This window comes from Panicum virgatum, chromosome 4N (assembly GCF_016808335.1).
Source record: "Panicum virgatum strain AP13 chromosome 4N, P.virgatum_v5, whole genome shotgun sequence".
In the NCBI taxonomy this organism is placed as follows: Eukaryota; Viridiplantae; Streptophyta; class Magnoliopsida; order Poales; family Poaceae; genus Panicum; species Panicum virgatum.
The window spans coordinates 15,820,956-15,838,551 of NC_053148.1; the positions used below are offsets into that span (position 1 = coordinate 15,820,956).

Below are 17,596 nucleotides of genomic sequence, written 5' to 3' on the forward strand. Positions count from 1 at the left end.
TTACATGAAGAATAAACATGCCGATATGCCAATAAATTGATTTAGTTCCCGAACCAAATGTGTAGAACAAGTTGTAAAGCTAAATAAAAAGAAACAAATAAAAAATAAGGAAAATAAAATAAAAGGAATAATGGTACCTAGGAAGTTGTCAAGCGTCTTATGGGTGCAAACATGTAGGATGTAAGTGGGTGTTCAAGAAAAAGCTGAACTTAAATGGAAAGAGAAGACTTTTTCGATACTTATTCACCTGTGGCCCGACTGACTACACGAGTGCACATTTTTCTAGCAGCCTCTCATGGTATTCTCGTTCATTAGATGGACATTAAGATAGTTTTACCAAATGGAGAGTTGGATGTGGATGCGAGGGAAGAACTTCTGATAGCAAACAAGTGTACTCTGTCACAATGGAACATTTTCAGTTCGACTTCCATTTTCCCTTGAATGCATGTACTCGCCATGGACATCCATCATTCACACACTTCACCTCATATTCTTTAATGCCAGACTTTACGACTCTGAATTCTCATTTCAATGATATTGCCCATAGTCTCACAGCATCTTTTACGGCTTCAATGTTTGGATATGTTGCACCTTGCACTACCTCATTCCCTCTGTACTCCCACTCTTGATTTCGTACGTCTTCTGCGACATGACTGCCAAAACCATGCTCCTTCCACTCTTTTGGCAATGAGTACTGCTCGTCATCAGATGAGCCCTCATATTCTTTCATCTCTATTGCGGTTTGGTCTTCTGCCTCCATCTCGTCCACAATGCTATGTATCCTCTCTCCCTCATCAGCAAGCCCTGTGGTCCCATGTTTTGGTTCTCTATCTCTTCTGACTCATCTTGATCAACATAATTGGTCTCTCTTAGAATACTCGGAGTTGCTTGATCTGCACCATGTTGGATTTCATTTTGTGTCTTCTCCCGGATTTGAACAAGAATGGCCAGAGGCCACCCACGCTCTAGAGCTGCTTGCATGTACTTCTGCCAGTCATCAGTGCTGTGTATCATCATCAATTCCCATAAATCACTTTCTACCTCCCAATTAATAAGAGACTGGACGGTCATCACATGTGTCAACGAATCAACACGGAACCCACGCTGCAGCCACTTACATATGGAACCAAAACTCCTTTTCAGAGGTTTATCTATGGCGCTAGATGTGCACTTAAAGACAGAAAGGTCTACTCCATTTGGCCCATACAAAACATTGTAATCATCATAAAATACTTGAAACTGCATCTTGCTCGACATATCTGTATATCACAGAATACTTATCGAGTTATACTCTTTACTTCACTACCTTATTCAATAATCCGTAAAAACTAAGTATGGAATTCAACTACAACGTATAAGTATTCATAACTGCGTGATGACACTCAAATTCTATATTGCATATGCCAAATTCTATTCTAAATCGTAATTAATTTATAAACACATCTCTAATAGTACTGCAATTGTAATAATAAATACGTAGTACTAATTTTCTAAACTAATTTACTACTACGTAACTAAAGTATCATTAAACTCCTACTTAAATGGTTCTACTATAGCACTAATTAAATTAAATTACTCTACAATACCAATGGAAAAATACATAAACTAAATGTACTAACCTGCAGATCACAAGTGCGGAATCCGGCAGGGCTTCGCCGCTTTCCTTCTCCTCACCACTCTCTTTTTTTCTGGATTTTTGGTGGAATTTTCGGACTCAAATGAGGAGGAAACGAGGTCGGATGCTTATATAGGGGGGCATGGCCCGGTCGCCCGAGGGGGGCCTGTCACCCGCGGGGGGGGCGATAGACCCCCCTGTTGCGCCTGTGGGCGGGGGCCACCGGTCGCCCGAGGGGGGGGGCGACAGGCCCCTTTCATTTTTTTTTCGGCCATGGATCTCATTGCAAATTTGAAGAAAAAAAATTACATCTAGGACCTGTCGCCCCCCATAGGGCGACCGGGGGTAGTTTTGAAATTTTTCAAAACGGACATATATTTTTGAAATTTTGATTTTTTTTAAAATATAAAAAAGAAAAGAACGCTATATATCATGGCGGAGTCCAAGGCCCCCGGGCCCCAAATCTGAAGCCCATCCCCTGAACCCCATACGTGAGTATGTTAAGCCCAGGGCCTATTCCGCTTCTAGCCTTCTACAAATGAAGCCCAAGTGATACAACTGACTTCACGTTTAAGAAATTATTAGAAAGAACAATCCATAGTAGTTTGGGGCTCCCCTCAGTCCGGAATATAGCTAGCTTTAGCATTTTTCAGACAGATTATGGGCCGGTGAAAAGACATAATTGTCCTCGGTTAAATACCAAAGCTGTAGTAGCAACAATTATGCGCTAATTTACACAGGTGTATGTTCGCGTATTGCATGGCTCCACCGCCAAATATGCAATGCATGATGAGGGGGTATTTTGGTCAGTTTATATTATATGTACATGGTGGGTTGGAAACTCAAAAGATAGTTATATTTGTGACAAATTTTGAACATTTATGATAGCTATATTCCGGGATGGAGAGAGTATATCACTGTTTTTACCAATAGTTGAGTATTGTATCTTTAGTTCTCTGTTTCCTTCTTTTTTGCGGGTAAATTGTTCTCTGTTTCCTCGTTTGATTTGTTATTTCTGTTCTCGTTTGACTACCTGCATGTGTGCGTGGGACGGATTATTCATGTCTTTCCTAAAACACTAGTAGAAAAGTGTACTTATTCAGTAATCGTCGAGATTATACTTGGATCTATCATGTGGAATCTACACTCGCTGAATCGAGCTGCACTGCTAGAGTACGTACAGACAGTTTTCAGAGACCAATTACGCTTAAACAGATGGCGCGCCCCTTTCACATTTTACACGACCACATTAAACAAACCAGAAAAAAAAAACATTTTGCTTGCACGATCATTAGCACGCACTGGCCTAGTGATGCTTTTCGCTTTTGTCCATACTCGATGACGATCATACGCTCCATTAGGCTAATTAATCAATCCCGCACTGTCCCCGAATCTGCCGTCACACTCCATTGCTCTCGATCGTTCGTCAAAGGGGCACCAACCTTCCTGCCGTCTTCTTCTTCCACCTCCAGCCTCCAGCTCCCCCCTATAAATCCAGCCACTTGACTCGACGACCACACCCAACGCGATCGAGCTCGCTCGCAGGTTAATTAGATAGAGGTGATGTTAATCATATCAGGGCTAGCTAGCTAGATTGTGACAGGTGTGGTGTTAGCTACTTGCCAGGGCAATCCAGAAAGAGAGAGAAGTGAGCCAATCATGGGTGATCAGACCAAGTGCTCGTCGTCGTACACGAGGCTGGGCCTGCGGCGGTGGCCGCGGCCGGCGAGGGGGTTCCGGCTGAGCCCGACGCGCATCTCCGTGCGCCGGCTGCGTGCCAGGCTGTCGACGCTGCTGGGGCTCCTGGGCCGCTACGTGCGCAACCTGCGGCTGCTCACGAGGGGCCGCGTCGCGGCGGGCAGCAGCTCGCCCCCCGCCGGCGCCACCGGCGGCAGCAGGAGGTTTCTGGTGGGCGGCCAGAAACCAAGCGCCGCCGTCGCCGGAAAGGGAGCCCATCACCAGGTCGGCGTCATGGACGGCGGCAACGGCGGCAAGGCGCCGCGGCGGCCGCCGTGCACGCGCTCCAACTCGTTCTACGCGCGCGCCGTCGCCGAGTGCCTCGAGTTCATCAAGGGCAGCAACGTCGTCCCGCCGGCCTCGCCGTCGCCGCTGCCGCCGCACGGCACGCCGCGGCGCGGCAGCAGGTGCTGAGAGAAGGCGACGACGATCGACGCCACTAGTTTAATTAATTACCAGCAGGTCGTGCAGATGAGTCCACATCAGCTTGTATATACGCAAGGACCATCGGGTTTCATGGTTGGATGTTTTGTTCTTGTTCTTCGTTTGGAATCCTGGATGTTTTTTGTTTCTTTTAAATTTCCTTCTGTAAGAGTTTTCTGTGCTTCAGTTAGACTTTTTTTAGTGAGAAAAAAGGGTAAAAATATGATGAAGGTCTATGAGAAGAGGGTTGACGATTGATGCAAAAACATGTGAGTGCCACATAATTTGTCGAGGGTGAGAATATTTCAGTTCGTACCAGACTACTTGCCAGAGCATGCATAACGGCTCACTGCAGTGGTAGTTTAACACCCAACAATTTAGAAATAATAAGCTAGCTGATACTACTAACTTTGGTTGCGAGTAAGAGTTTATTTTGACTTGCGAGCACTCATGTGCTGCCAGAGCAAAGGCATTCAGCTTGTTCGGCTGAAATTAAGCAAAGGCTTGTTGGGCTAAAATTAAGCTGCTGGGCTGGAGTAGCCAGCAAAGGAGCTCCTGCTAGCCCCAACCAGCTCCAGCCGCGGCTCCTCCCGCCAGCCGAACAGGGCGCTTATTGCTTTTTGTTCGTAACACAGTTAAGCGTGCAAAGCCATGTTTACTGAAAAAAAATGAAGTGAAATTTTAAATATCCAAAAAATCAACAATTTTAGTAATATCATGGTTTTGGAACAACATAATTAGTTTTCCAAAACCAAAGAAACTATAAAACAGCAGTATACCCCTAAATAAAACTAAAAATATTATTATTGTATCCAAACAGGCCTAAGTTGTTGGCTTGTTTACTTCGTTAACAATTAAATAGGGACAAAACAATAACTAAAGGTTAAAAGTATGTACATATTAGAGTTGTTGATAGACTTTATACTTCGAGCCAGAGTATCAGTCACTAAACATCACGGAGATGATCTCTTTTATTTTTGAAATGCAGAGATTATCTCTAGTATATATATTGTCAGCTTCAGATTTGTTTGATCTATTCATGAAAGCGCTGTCTGACTCACCTGCAATCTGTTGCTGCTTGAGCATGGTCGATCGTTCACCTGATGCTATCAGGACAAATATCTAATCCCAAACAATGTCATCTAGTAGGATCTGAAACATTACTAAATGCAGCTACACGATCTGTACGCAGCTACACCTTACCTATTGCAGATTGAGAAGATCAGCCTTGCCCGATGTGAAAAACGTCTCTTATTATGCCTCAAAAAACGTCTAAAAATAGGAAGGGAATAAAGCTAACACTAAATCAGGTGTTTTATCCTTTCCATGCATTTGATTTTGGGTTGTCCAGTTTTTTTCATCACATTCTGCGTTGACAAAATTTACCAGCGGTCAGAAAATTTCTCGGAGCGTTGGACATAGTCAAGGACTTGTTCTCTATTTGAGAAACAGAAATGGACCATACGTAGGTACATGCAAGCCCTCAAGGAATTGAAAAAAAAAACATGCAACCTTTGCAATTTCTAATAGGTACCATGGGCTCGCACGCACAAATCTACAATGGGCCAGCGCAATCATCTGCACATACCGCACATACCTTTGATCATTAGAATAAGATGCCCTACACGATCCCAAATCCACTAGAAAATTGCATCATCCTTAAGAACAAAAGTAGGCTGCTTGCAGAAACCAAGAAATAAAGTAAAGAAAGTAGATGAGGAAATTCAGAGGCTGACCCATCTGCTGCACTGCCCTTTGTGGCTCCCTGTTTCCTGGCCTCTCTCCCAACTCGAGACAGAAAAACCGGCGATGGCGACGTGCCAAGGGCAGGACCCGTTGAATGGTCTGCAAAGAATACGAAAGAAAATGCATGTTAAAAGGGGGAAGATCCGAATCAGCTGGGCACTATGACACTATCACAACGACACGAGCCTGGTAAACAAAGACACGTACAAACGGCCGGCCGGGCACCTGTCGTGGTCAGGGTTCAATTTCCCGACCGGACCGGCCTAACCGCCGGGCTCCGGTACCGGTTTACCGGTCCGGTTAGGCCGGTTACCGGTCGGAACCGGTCAAATGTGAATTTGAATTCAAATTTCACCGTGGTGGCGGTTCCGACCGGTATACCGGCCGGGTATACCGGTATACCGGCCGGTTTGGCCGGTATACCGGCCGGTTTTGTGTTGCGGCTCACTGCGGTATACCGACCGGTTACACCGGTATACCGGCCGGTTTGGCCGGTATACCGGTTGTTTAGAGTATTTTTTCGCCGCTTGAAAAATTGATTCCCGGTGTGAAATAAAAGGAAATTTCGACATGAGCTATGCACATTTTAATGTAAATGACCCTACCAAAGCAATGAGTTATAATTATGCATACAAATACAATAGTAATAGGGTGCATACAAATACGGAGTCATACACTTATACACATGAAATGAAAAGTTCAACGTAGGAATGGGAAGACCCCCATTTGAGATGCGGTTTGGTATTCGGCGGTGGACATCAAAGCGATACCTCGCACTCTAAGCAGCTCAGCCTTGTAGTGTTGCCAAGTTTGGCCCGTCCACGCCGATGTTGTCTGCCATTCCTGAACTAACATAGTGTAAAAATGGGGGTCTTCCCATTCGTACACCCATCTCGTCGGTGGCTGCATGCTGATGTCAGGAATGGGATAGTGAAAAGAGTGCCTCGAATCGCTGTAGGAGGAAGAAGAGTTCTGTGGACTGTCATAGTCCGTCGGTCCACCTGTTCTCCTCTGCGATTGCGGTGCTCCATGGTCGGTGTCCTGAGTAGCATGTGTGAACTGAGTTTCCCCTGCAATCAACCATATTTCATAATTAGTAGTCAATAGTCAGAAATATGTGTGTATTTATATGTGCAATATATACCTGTGAAACGAACACCACGAGCATGACTACTACCACCAGCAGCATCATCAGCACCACTACCTCCACCACCAGCATTAGGCTGAGCACCGTCACCATCATCACCATCATCGGCCGAGCTGCTATCCTCGGACTCCTGATACGGAGGACTACGCTCACCTTCGCCATCATCAGTCTCGGTGTCGCTGCTCACTGGTTTTGCTGTTCCTTTGCCTTTTCGACGCTTCGAGTCACCCTTCTTAGGCCCCTTGTGCAACTTTCTCTTCCCTAGGTGAGTGTCACCTATATTTTGACGTGCCCAATCGCTGATGGAATCATTCCCCGTAGCCTCACGTAGATCTGACACGTTTATTTGATCTCTGACAATATGGGACGGGAGAGGGATGTCGCCGTCATCATCATCCTCGTCCAGAACTGGAGCCCGGTTAGATCTACCATATTCCATCCATTCCCGCACCGGATTTTTCTCATCATAGAATGAAAGATGGGCTAGCTGGTCAATGAAATCACCTTCTTCACGCATCAGTGGGCCAGAGACCTCCTCGAGTCGGAGACGAAGATTGTAGTTGACATAGACAAGCTTATTAAGTTTCTTGTGCGACAACCGATTGCGAACCTTTGTATGCAGCAAGGCAAAAGTACTCCAGTTCCGCTCGCATCCACTGGATGAACAACATTGTGAAACAAGCCTCATGGCAAGGTACTGCAGTTTTGGAGTACTTGATCCGAACATCATCCACCAGGACGCTGCATGTGCAACCGAGTATGTAAGCAATATTTTCGAAGAGAGAAAATAACAATTTTATACGGAACAACTCTTACATGGGGATGTCTTTGGGTCCATCGCCATCCGCATTGCCATATCACTGCTATACTCGCCAATTTTCTGCCGAAACACGTCAAGCTCCTGCAATGCCTGGACGGCGCTCTGGAGATCCGTCATGCGCTGAAATGTATCCTTAAGTCCACGAAACATTTGTTGAGTTGGTTCCATCGTATAGGCATACCTCGGATTTAGGACAGCAGCTGCAAAATATAAATCACTTCAAATAAACATTATTTCAATAGAGTTTAAAAATAGACGACTGATGTGTGCTTACCTGGACCCACATACGTGCCTATGAACACATCATCCAACCTCTCGTCCACCACCTCAACATACTCTTTCAGTGTGGAAACATTTGTTCCAAAGAAAGACTTCAGCTCATGTTTCATAGTCTGGTAGGCCATCACGACTTCGCACATGTTCGGCTTCTTGTCCTGATCAGCGAAGCGGAGGAACTTGTATATTGGTTGAACTGTGTTGATGATATATTTCAATGCATCCCACCACTCCATACTTGAAAAACTTGCATGAGTAAATCTACCATCTTCGGTATTCGCCCATTTGCTGTGTTGGAACTCAGTAGATGCCATCCACTGCATGAAACGATCACGTTTCCGATAGATGCTCTCTAGGAACATGTAGTTGGTTCCAAATCGAGTGGCATTCCACTTGACCAACTCACCACCGATTGCGTTCCTCATCATTGTATTCAACTGACCATGATTGTGTAACCAATTTGAAATTCGCTTGCACTGCTTGATGATAACACCATGTTCAGGCCTTCGAGCTATATCCTTCAACATCAAATTGACGGTGTGTGCTAGACAAGGTGTCCAAGCTATGTGGTCATACACATCACTTAGTAGTTCATTGCATGCTTTTTTGTAATTCGAGCCGTTGTCGGTGACTACGTGCACGACATTCTCCGGTCCAATCTCTTCCACCACCTTTCGAATCTCCTGCAATGGAAGACGGATTTTTTAGTAACATGACAAAACATACACAATGTGAATGGAACAGGTTGAGGGACTACCTTGAACAAATATGCAGCATTTTGAATTCTTCCAGTCGCATCAATAGACTTATGGAACCACATGACCCCATTGCAATATATCAAAAAGTTGATGACACTCATCCTCGTCGGACCAGTCCATGAATCACACATTAACGTGATGCCAAATAAGGGTCAGTCTTTCTGAAACTTTACGTACCTCGTCTTCAAGTCTTGCTCATTCTGATCAAGGTACTTGCCATCAATATCCCGTCCAGTGGGTGATGCGATACCTTCACCTGCAACCATATGAAAATCATAAGATACAAAAATGTAAGTTTATAGGTATCATTGCAATGAAAGAAAACTTACCCCACTTCTGTGTCTCCCTAACCGCGCTGATAAAGTATGGACTGTCAGCCTGTCTTCCAGGTACTCCTGCAATATGGAAAAACTTTGACCAAGCTTTACCAATAGCTTCCTTTGCGTTCTTACCCTTCTGCGTCCAGGAGCCTGTATCAATCCTTGTTTGTGTCATTCCTCTTCTCCCACCAGCTGCCAAGTTATAGTCCTCCACCACAGGACTCTCCCTCTGCGAAGTGGACTTTCGAAACATTCTCTGCATAACATTCCCCCTCGTCGAACCACTACCCCCTCCACGCTCATATGCACCTCCTCTCTGTTCCACCCCCCGTCGGAACTCTGCTTCCGCTCTCGATAGATCCATGGCACGCTGCACCTGAGCCTCCTCATCTTCTTCATCACCGGGATAGTTTCCCTCTGCTGCAGCCTTCTCCCGTCTCAACCTCTCTCGGGCCCGGTCAGCAGTTGCCTTCTTTGCCCTATCCAACTCACGCTGAAAGAAGTCCCGCACATCAGGTGGCACATTCCTGCAATGGATCACCTCTGCCCCGCGCCCAGCCAAATGTTGTTTCAATCTAGTCGCACCACCTCCTCCTTTCTGCGTACGACAATAGTTACATCGCCATCCGGGATAAAGATTTTCACCGTGTTCCCACACAACATCTCTGCTTGCCATTGTCTATCTGCATACATGCACAACAAAAATATATCATCTAATATTCTTACTCCTACCTAAGTTATAGTGTCAAAAATCATCTAATACACCTAAATTAAATCTAGCTAAAACCTACTACATAGTGCAAAAAATCATGTAATATAAATAAATCTTCCCTAAATTCTAAATATACCTAAGTCATACACCTAAATCCTAAAACAAAACATCTAAATACACCTAAATCCTAGGGAAAAAAAAAACTAACCTGACCGCGGCTTACCAACGCTAATCGGCGGTTTACCGCCTCCCCATACCGGTAAACCGGCCTCCCCGGGCGAAAAACCGGACGGGACCGGTAGATCTGCTACCGGTCCGGCTTACCGGTGAGGGAGACCGGTTAGCCGGGATCTGAGAGCGGCTAACCGGCCTCGAGCGGCGGGCGGCGACTTCTGGCGGCGGACAGGAGTCAGTGAGGGGGGAGCGGGTGAGGGAGGCGCTGGTGAGGCTTCGGCTGAGGGACACGCGACGTTAAATGACCTCTGCCGCGCGATGGGCCTTAATGGGCCGCGGTTTTTTTCTTTTTCTTTTTTTATTTAACTTATAAATTCCGAAAACCATACTAAATGAACGAATTTTGGAGAAAATTTGACACCATTAGATTCATTGCACCTTGAAGTATTTTTAGGAATTTTTTGGGAATTTTTCATTTTTTTGAATTCAAATTTAAATTTTGAATTTGGACCGGTTTCATACCGGACCGAACCGGTACCGGTCCGGACCGGTTTGACCGGTAACCGGTCAAACCGGACCGGTTACCGACGGTTCGGTTAACCCTCGTGGTCCGGCCGCCGACGACGACGCTCATACCTGGCAACGACGACTGTGACGGCGACGGGCCGGGGACGGATATGTGCCAAACCTTATTCTCCACACGTTTACAGCGAGAAGAAAGGCATGACTCCCATTACATCCTAGCTAGTCTATGCAAAGTCCATCCACCATGTTCATCGCCTCACAAGCAAGGTATTGATTTCATTAGTTGCGATGGGGACAAAATTTCACAAGCAATGTCGGAATAATTAAGTGGCGTTTTAAGCAGCAAAACAATTGCCATGACACTACTTTGACCAATAGTTACTACTTTTATCAAACTTATGAAAAGATAGCAAAGATTAATTTTCAGAACTACTTCTGAAGACAAAATATATACCATTCTAATCCCAAAAGTTCAATTGAAACATTCCAAGAGACGTAGATGGTCAAAGTTTGGACTTGCACTTTTGATAAACTATTTTTTCTAATGCACGTACATGGAAAAATAATAACAAAATTGAAGTAGAAATAAGAGTACTACGGATTTAAACACCTAAAATGAAAAGAAGTGCCGGTTTTCTCATTCATGTCACATATTTTTCGTGCGTAATAACAATAGTGCCCAAATGTTGATGTTTGAGTGTGCGTGTCCTACATCTGAGATTCAGAAATGTGATCAGCAGTGGCTCGGCTGGACAGCTGACCATGCTGTCAATGCACGTGGTCAAGAATGGTACAATTGGGAATGGGATCGGTCGTGTGGACTGCGAAGCTAAGGGTGTTCTAGATGAAGTCTCTCTTAAACTTCCACTTTTAGTCCTCACCAGAGGCCAAACAAGATAATAGACCTAAAACTTAAAAACTTCCAATTCCAAGTTAATTCTCTCCGCCAACTCCTACCAACAACTCCCATGCCCCCTTCTCCTCAATTGGCAAACGCACGACATATTGTTTCTCCTGGCTTTTCTTAAGCTCTTACTGGACTGAGAAATTAGAAAAACAGATAGTCTGAAAACAGCTTATTTCAAAAAAGTAATTGTTCCCTGTTTCATCTCTTTTTTTATTCTAATAGGGATGAAGTGCCGAATTAATGTTTAAAATAACTCTAAAAATATCATTCTACTAAAGTATTAATCCAAACAACCACTTGTGGACTGTTTTAGTGGTAGTAGAGATCGCTTTTGATTCTCAATATATAGAATCAAGCCATTTATTTTAGCCTTGAGATTGGGGTGCGGAACCCATAATCTGAAGCTAAATTAGCCGAATTGGTCACCAAAAAAATTGAATAAGATGATGAATACAATTGCATTGCCAAGCATCAAGTCGCATGGCCTAGCATTGCACACCAAAGAATCCAAACTACTCCCTTTGATTCAAATTGTAAATAGTTTTGATAACTTTAAAATTCTAGATAGATACACAATAAATTATATGTCCCAACATAAAGTATACCTAGATGCATATAAAAATTATACATCTAGATTTGCTAAAAACATCTACAATTTGAAACGGATGGAGCAGTAGTTAGCTGCCTGGTAGGAATATAAGAGCATCTCCAATTGTATCCAGACTTGATTACCCAAAAATAGTAAAAACAGGATAAAACCTCCATCCAACAGCATCGCCATCGTCCTCCACTCACTATCCTGCTCGCCATCTGCCTGCCTCCACTCTGATTGCCTCGCCATCTCGCTAGTAGCTCCCTACCGTGTCGTTTCCGCCACCAGGCAAAGCTCGGCACCTACCCCTCCCCCGCGCTCCCCGCCCCTTTCCCTTGCCGCTCGCTGGAGCTCGCCCCTTTCCCCCTCCAGCAGCTCATGGAGGCCATGTCAAAGCAGCAACACTTGACCATGACGTGCTTACTGCTCAAGTTGTTTGCGTGATTATTCTAAGACGATGGCACGGACCCCGGCTCGCGGCGACCTCGGCATAGAGGTGGGCAGCGAACAGAAGGCACATAGGGATGGCACTGACAGCCGGTGTCAGACCCGGGACAGTGGGACTGTTTATAGGCATACAATGTTCTAGAGTAAAGGATAGCTCATAGATGTACATTACCTCTCTTGTAAACTACCCGAATAGGCGTAGAACTAGCTGCAGTACAAAGGAAATTACCCGATCGTGCTGTAGTAGGACTCCAACTGTACTCGACTAGGACTTTCCATGTAACCCTGTCCCCCGGATATATAAGGGCGGACAGGGACCCCCTCGAAACACATCCACACCTAAGGTAACACAAACCACCACACAGGACGTAGGGTATTACGCAACTCGCGGCCCGAACCTTTCTAAATCTTTGTGTTCCTTGTACCATCGAGTTCCAGAGCCGTCGATCCTTACCTACAAACCCTACTGCTAAGGGTATCCCTGAGTAGGCTTGGCGGTAAACACCGACAACTGGCGCACCAGGTAGGGGACTCGGCGAGTTCATCGGCGAGTTCAATGGCCACCTTCGCTTTCAGCACCATGGCGTCTCCTCTAGGCGCCACCTTCATCTTCGGCTCCTGGGTCTGCATCGCCAATGGTTCGGACGGCTTCGACAGCCACCTAACCAACTCTCCTGCACTGAAGATCACCATGTCGGAAGATTCCAACAAACTCGCCGGATCAAATGATCACGGCATCATATTGCTTCCCGACCTCGCCAAGGAGATCGAGGCGAAACTCGAAGACAACTCGAGTTCTACTCGGACTCAGATTGATCTCAAACCGAAATCTACTCGGATTGGGACAACTTTTGCTCAACCCATTTTCGGATTGCGCAATTCATCATCTGTTTACAGATGATTAGATCCATCTATGAAAATAGTTTGGATCGCCTACTCCACGTCAAAAATCAATCAGTCACCGCTAGCCGGGAGGCACCCGTTTTCGACGTATACCCAGATCCAGTCGAGTCACCTCAAGACAACCTAGATTTCATCACCAATGCGCTAGCAAAGATTCAACTCAAATCTTGCCAAAGCCATACTCTTGCAGAACTACTCGACAATCTACGGGAAGTTGCCAGCATTGATGATCTTCCGTTCCAACACGGTACTCCCCTCGCAACCGAAAGGGAAACTAGGTCTAGAGGAACTGTCCTAGCTAATTACGAATCAGACCTAGAAAGCTTCTCTCCCGAACGTTTGGTTCCGGTGATCATCCAACAACCCGGAGGTGCTCTTAGCCAGCACGATCCAAACAAAGCCTTGGATCAGATTTTAGCAGACAACCTGACCGAAGATGCTCCACCAGACGAAGATGAAGCCACTAGCACAGCCCGCAGGGCAAGGAATCAACGTAAAGAGGAGCGCAGGATTCATGCGGCTGAACGTGCTCGTATTCCACCGCGCAACCTCAACCACGAATTCAACAATGTCGCTGACCCTGTCTTCAGAACACCAATTTCTGCGATGACAGAAGCGACCCTGCGACTCATGCAGATGCCTCAAAACCCGGAGATGGAGCGTGTCATACACCTTGCCAAGAACGCTGTTGAACAACTCGAGAGACAAAACCTGTTGTCCTCACTTCATGGCACCCGGTCAAGGGCCACTGCAACAGTCATACCTCAAGCAAGTCGCACTCCTGGAGGCCATCACCGACAACAACAGTTGGAGGAGCAAAATCAAAGAAACCAGGAGGATCAAGAAGTTGCAAGTAACCATTGACCCAGGGCAAACCAAGCCCCTGGGTCTCAGCTAAATCGCAACAACAACAACCGCGGGCGCAACAGGGAGGAAGTAGCCGATTCCATTGTGGACGCACGGGACATCATCAACGCAAGATGCAGATTGCAGCTCGTAGAAAACTCCGACCGCTTCCAAGCCCTTAGTAGAGTCTTTGACAACGCCGAGTACCCGAAGGATTTCAAGCCCACGAACATCCAAAAGTACGATGGTAAGCAAAACCCTGCCCAATGGTTATGTTTATATTTGACCATTGTTAGTGTTGCAGGGGGAGACACCAACACCAAGGTCCTCTACTTCCCGATGGCCCTGGAGCCTGCACCCCTCATGTGGCTCGAAAGCTTGGTGCGCGAGTCGATACACTCATGGGATGACCTCAAGAAGGCCTTCATCGACAACTTCCAGGGGTCGCTACATCGAGTAGCCACTCGACACGCTCTGTCCATGTGCAAGCCGGAGCAAGGCGAATCGATTAGATCCTATGTCAAGCGCTTCTTCGACACAAGAGCCACCATCCCCAACATCGCCGCCGCCGACGTCATCGACTACTTCCATAGCGGCATCACCGTTCAGTCTCTATACCGTGACTTTGGGCGTAATCGCCCCAAAACGTGTAGTGGAGCTACGAGACATGATGCAATGCTGGGCCGACAAAGAAGAGCAGGAACGCAGCCGCTTCCCACGCCGTAACAATGACAACAACGGGAAGTGTCACAACGACCATGGAGGGCCCAGCAACCAGCAGGATCCTGCGCGTAAACGCAAGCCAGATGACACTATCGGCACTATGGATCGCACCCCGCGTGGTAAAAAGGGCGACAAGCCGCAGGACCAGTTCAACAAGATTCGCCACAACAAGAGATGTCCAATCCACCCCAAGAGCAACCACTCGATGCGGGAGTGTACGATCCTACGCAAATCCTTCTAGTCGGCACCTGCGGTCGCTCCTAAGAAAGAACTAGACAAAGACGACGAAGATGACAAGAAAGACCATGACGGTTTCCAGCAGCAACAAAACGTCATCAACATCATATTTGGAGGAGATCCTAGCTTCTCCAAGCGAGCTCATAAGCTCCTACTCAGAGAGATCCTCTCAATCGAGCCAGCAGTTCAGAGGCCACTGAAATACAGCGAGGTCCCCATTAACTTCTCTAGGGAAGATCAATGGACCAGCTTCTCTGAATCTGGAAAGTTCCCGCTAGTACTCGATCTAGTCATCCAGGGCTCCAAGCTTACTCGAGTACTCATCGACGGCGGAAGTGGGCTCAATCTGATCTTTGCAAGCACATTGGCAAAGATGGGCCTCAACTACATGAGTTGCTTACTCCAAGCAAGGCCCCGTTCTACGGCATCGTCCCCGGGAATTTCTCTACACCAATCGGCTCGGTTACTCTCCCAGTCACATTTGGTACAGAACAAAACTTTCGGACAAAGTACATCAAATTCGAAGTAGCCGACTTCGACTCTTCCTACCATGCTATCTTAGGAAGACCTGCACTAGCCAAGTTCATGGCAGTACCGCACTATGTCTACCTGCTCCTCAAGATGCCAGGCAACACAGGAGTACTTTCATTACGTGGAGACCTCCTCAAGTCCTTCGAGTGTGACAAGGAAACAATAGATCATGCTGCCACAATCTGGGTCCCTAACTCTATCAGCGAAATACTTACTGCTGCTAAGGAACTCTCACTCAAGGAGTCGATGCCTTCCAAGAAGCCAAGCCAATAATCAGTTAAACCAACTGGTGATGTGGGCACCAAGAATATCCAGCTACAAGAGGGAGACGACTCCAAAAAAGCCATCATCGGAGCAGGACTGGGCGACAAATAGGAACTCGAGCTCGTCAACTTCCTTAGGGCCAACCGAGACGTGTTCGCGTGGAAACCAGCGGATATGCCAGGAGTGCCCAAGGAGTTGATCGAGCATGCCTTGAAGGTCGACCCTAAAGCCACACCAAAAAAGCAACGGTTGCGGCATTTCTCACCGCACAAGCAGAGACCATTAAGAAAGAACTGGCGAAACTACTCACAGCAGGGTTTATCAAAGAAGTCTACCATCCGGAATGGCTGGCTAACCCTGTGCTCGTTCAGAAGAAAAACAACAATGAGTGGAGGATGTGCGTCGACTACACCGATCTAAACAAGCACTGCCCAAAGAATCCTTTCGGGCTACCACGTATCGATCAAGTAATCAACTCGACAGCATGATGTGTCCTATTATCCTTCCTCGACTGCTACTCAGGGTATCATCAGATCGCCCTGAAAGATGAAGACCAAATCAAGACGGCCTTCATCATACCCTACGGGGTATACGCCTACAAGACCATGTCCTTCGAGTTGAAGAATGCTGGTGCCACCTACCAGCGTGCGATACAGATGTGCTTCGCTGATCAGCTACATCGCAATGTTGAAGCCTATGTTGATGATGTTGTTGTCAAAACCAAGACCCAGGATCAATTCATTACTGACCTGGAAGCGACCTTCAACAGCCTCCGAAAATTCCGTTGGAAGCTCAACCCAACCAAGTGCATCTTTGGCGTACCCTCCGGAAAACCACTCGGATTCATCGTCAGTAACCGAGGAATTGAGGCTAATCCAGAGAAGATCAATGCCATCATGGCCATGGATGCTCCAGCTACCATCAAGGACGTTCAAAAGCTTACAGGCTGCATGGAAGCTTTGAATCGATTCTTGTCCAGCCTTGGTGAACGGGGTCTACCCTTCTTCAAGCTCCTAAAGTGACAAGATAAATTTGAGTGGACTACAGAAGCCCCGGAAGCACTCGAGAACCTTAAACATCATCTCCAGTCACCGCCGATTCTAACAGCTCCACTACCCGGCGAGGAATTACTCCTCTATATCGCTGCGACTACTCATGTAGTCAGTACGGCGATAATAGTCGAACGCCCGGAGGAAGACCACGCCTACGACGTTCAGAGACCAGTCTATTTCATCAGTGAAGTACTCTCTGAATCAAAGGTTAGATATCCATCAATTCAGAAACTTCTGTATGGAATTCTAATCACCTCCAGTAAGCTCCGGCATTACTTCGATGAGTACAAGATCTCAGTCATAACTGACTTCCCATTGGGGGATATACTCCACAATCGGGATGCCACTGGACAAATTTCAAAATGGGCAGTTGAACTGGGAGCCTTGGAAATAAACTTCAAGCCAAGAAACAGCAATCAAGTCATAGGCACTAGTCGACTTCTTAACTGAATAGCGAGAAAATCAAATTCCAGCACCCCAGAACGTTCCAGAGCATTAGGTGATGTATTTCGATGGCTCACTTAAGCTCGACGGAGGAGGCACGGGAGTTCTATTTATCTTCCCCAAGGGAGAGCAATTGAAGTATGTGTTCCAAATCTTGTTCAAGGTCTCCAACAATGAAGCTGAATACGAGGCACTACTACATGGTCTTCGACTAGCAGGTTCTCTTGGCATCAAGCGACTACTTGTCTACGGCGATTCACTACTCGTCGTCCAGCAAGTCAATAAAGAATGGGACATCAACAAGGATACAATGGATGCATATGTGAAGAAATCAGAAAGCTCGAAAACAAGTTCTCAGGATTGGAAATCCACCACGTGGACCGCGAAAACAATGTGG

The 17,596-nt window shown here is 46.4% G+C and overlaps 1 protein-coding gene across 1 annotated transcript; it reads left to right on the top strand.

Moving 5' to 3' along the window:
* The first annotated feature begins 2,997 nt into the window (after window positions 1–2,997).
* Window positions 2,998–4,009, top strand: LOC120671191. Its single transcript, XM_039951476.1, has one exon. It carries the CDS (start codon window positions 3,275–3,277, stop codon window positions 3,764–3,766), a length of 492 nt encoding a protein of 163 aa, XP_039807410.1. The 5' UTR covers window positions 2,998–3,274; the 3' UTR covers window positions 3,767–4,009.
* Window positions 4,010–17,596: the final 13,587 nt, after the last annotated feature.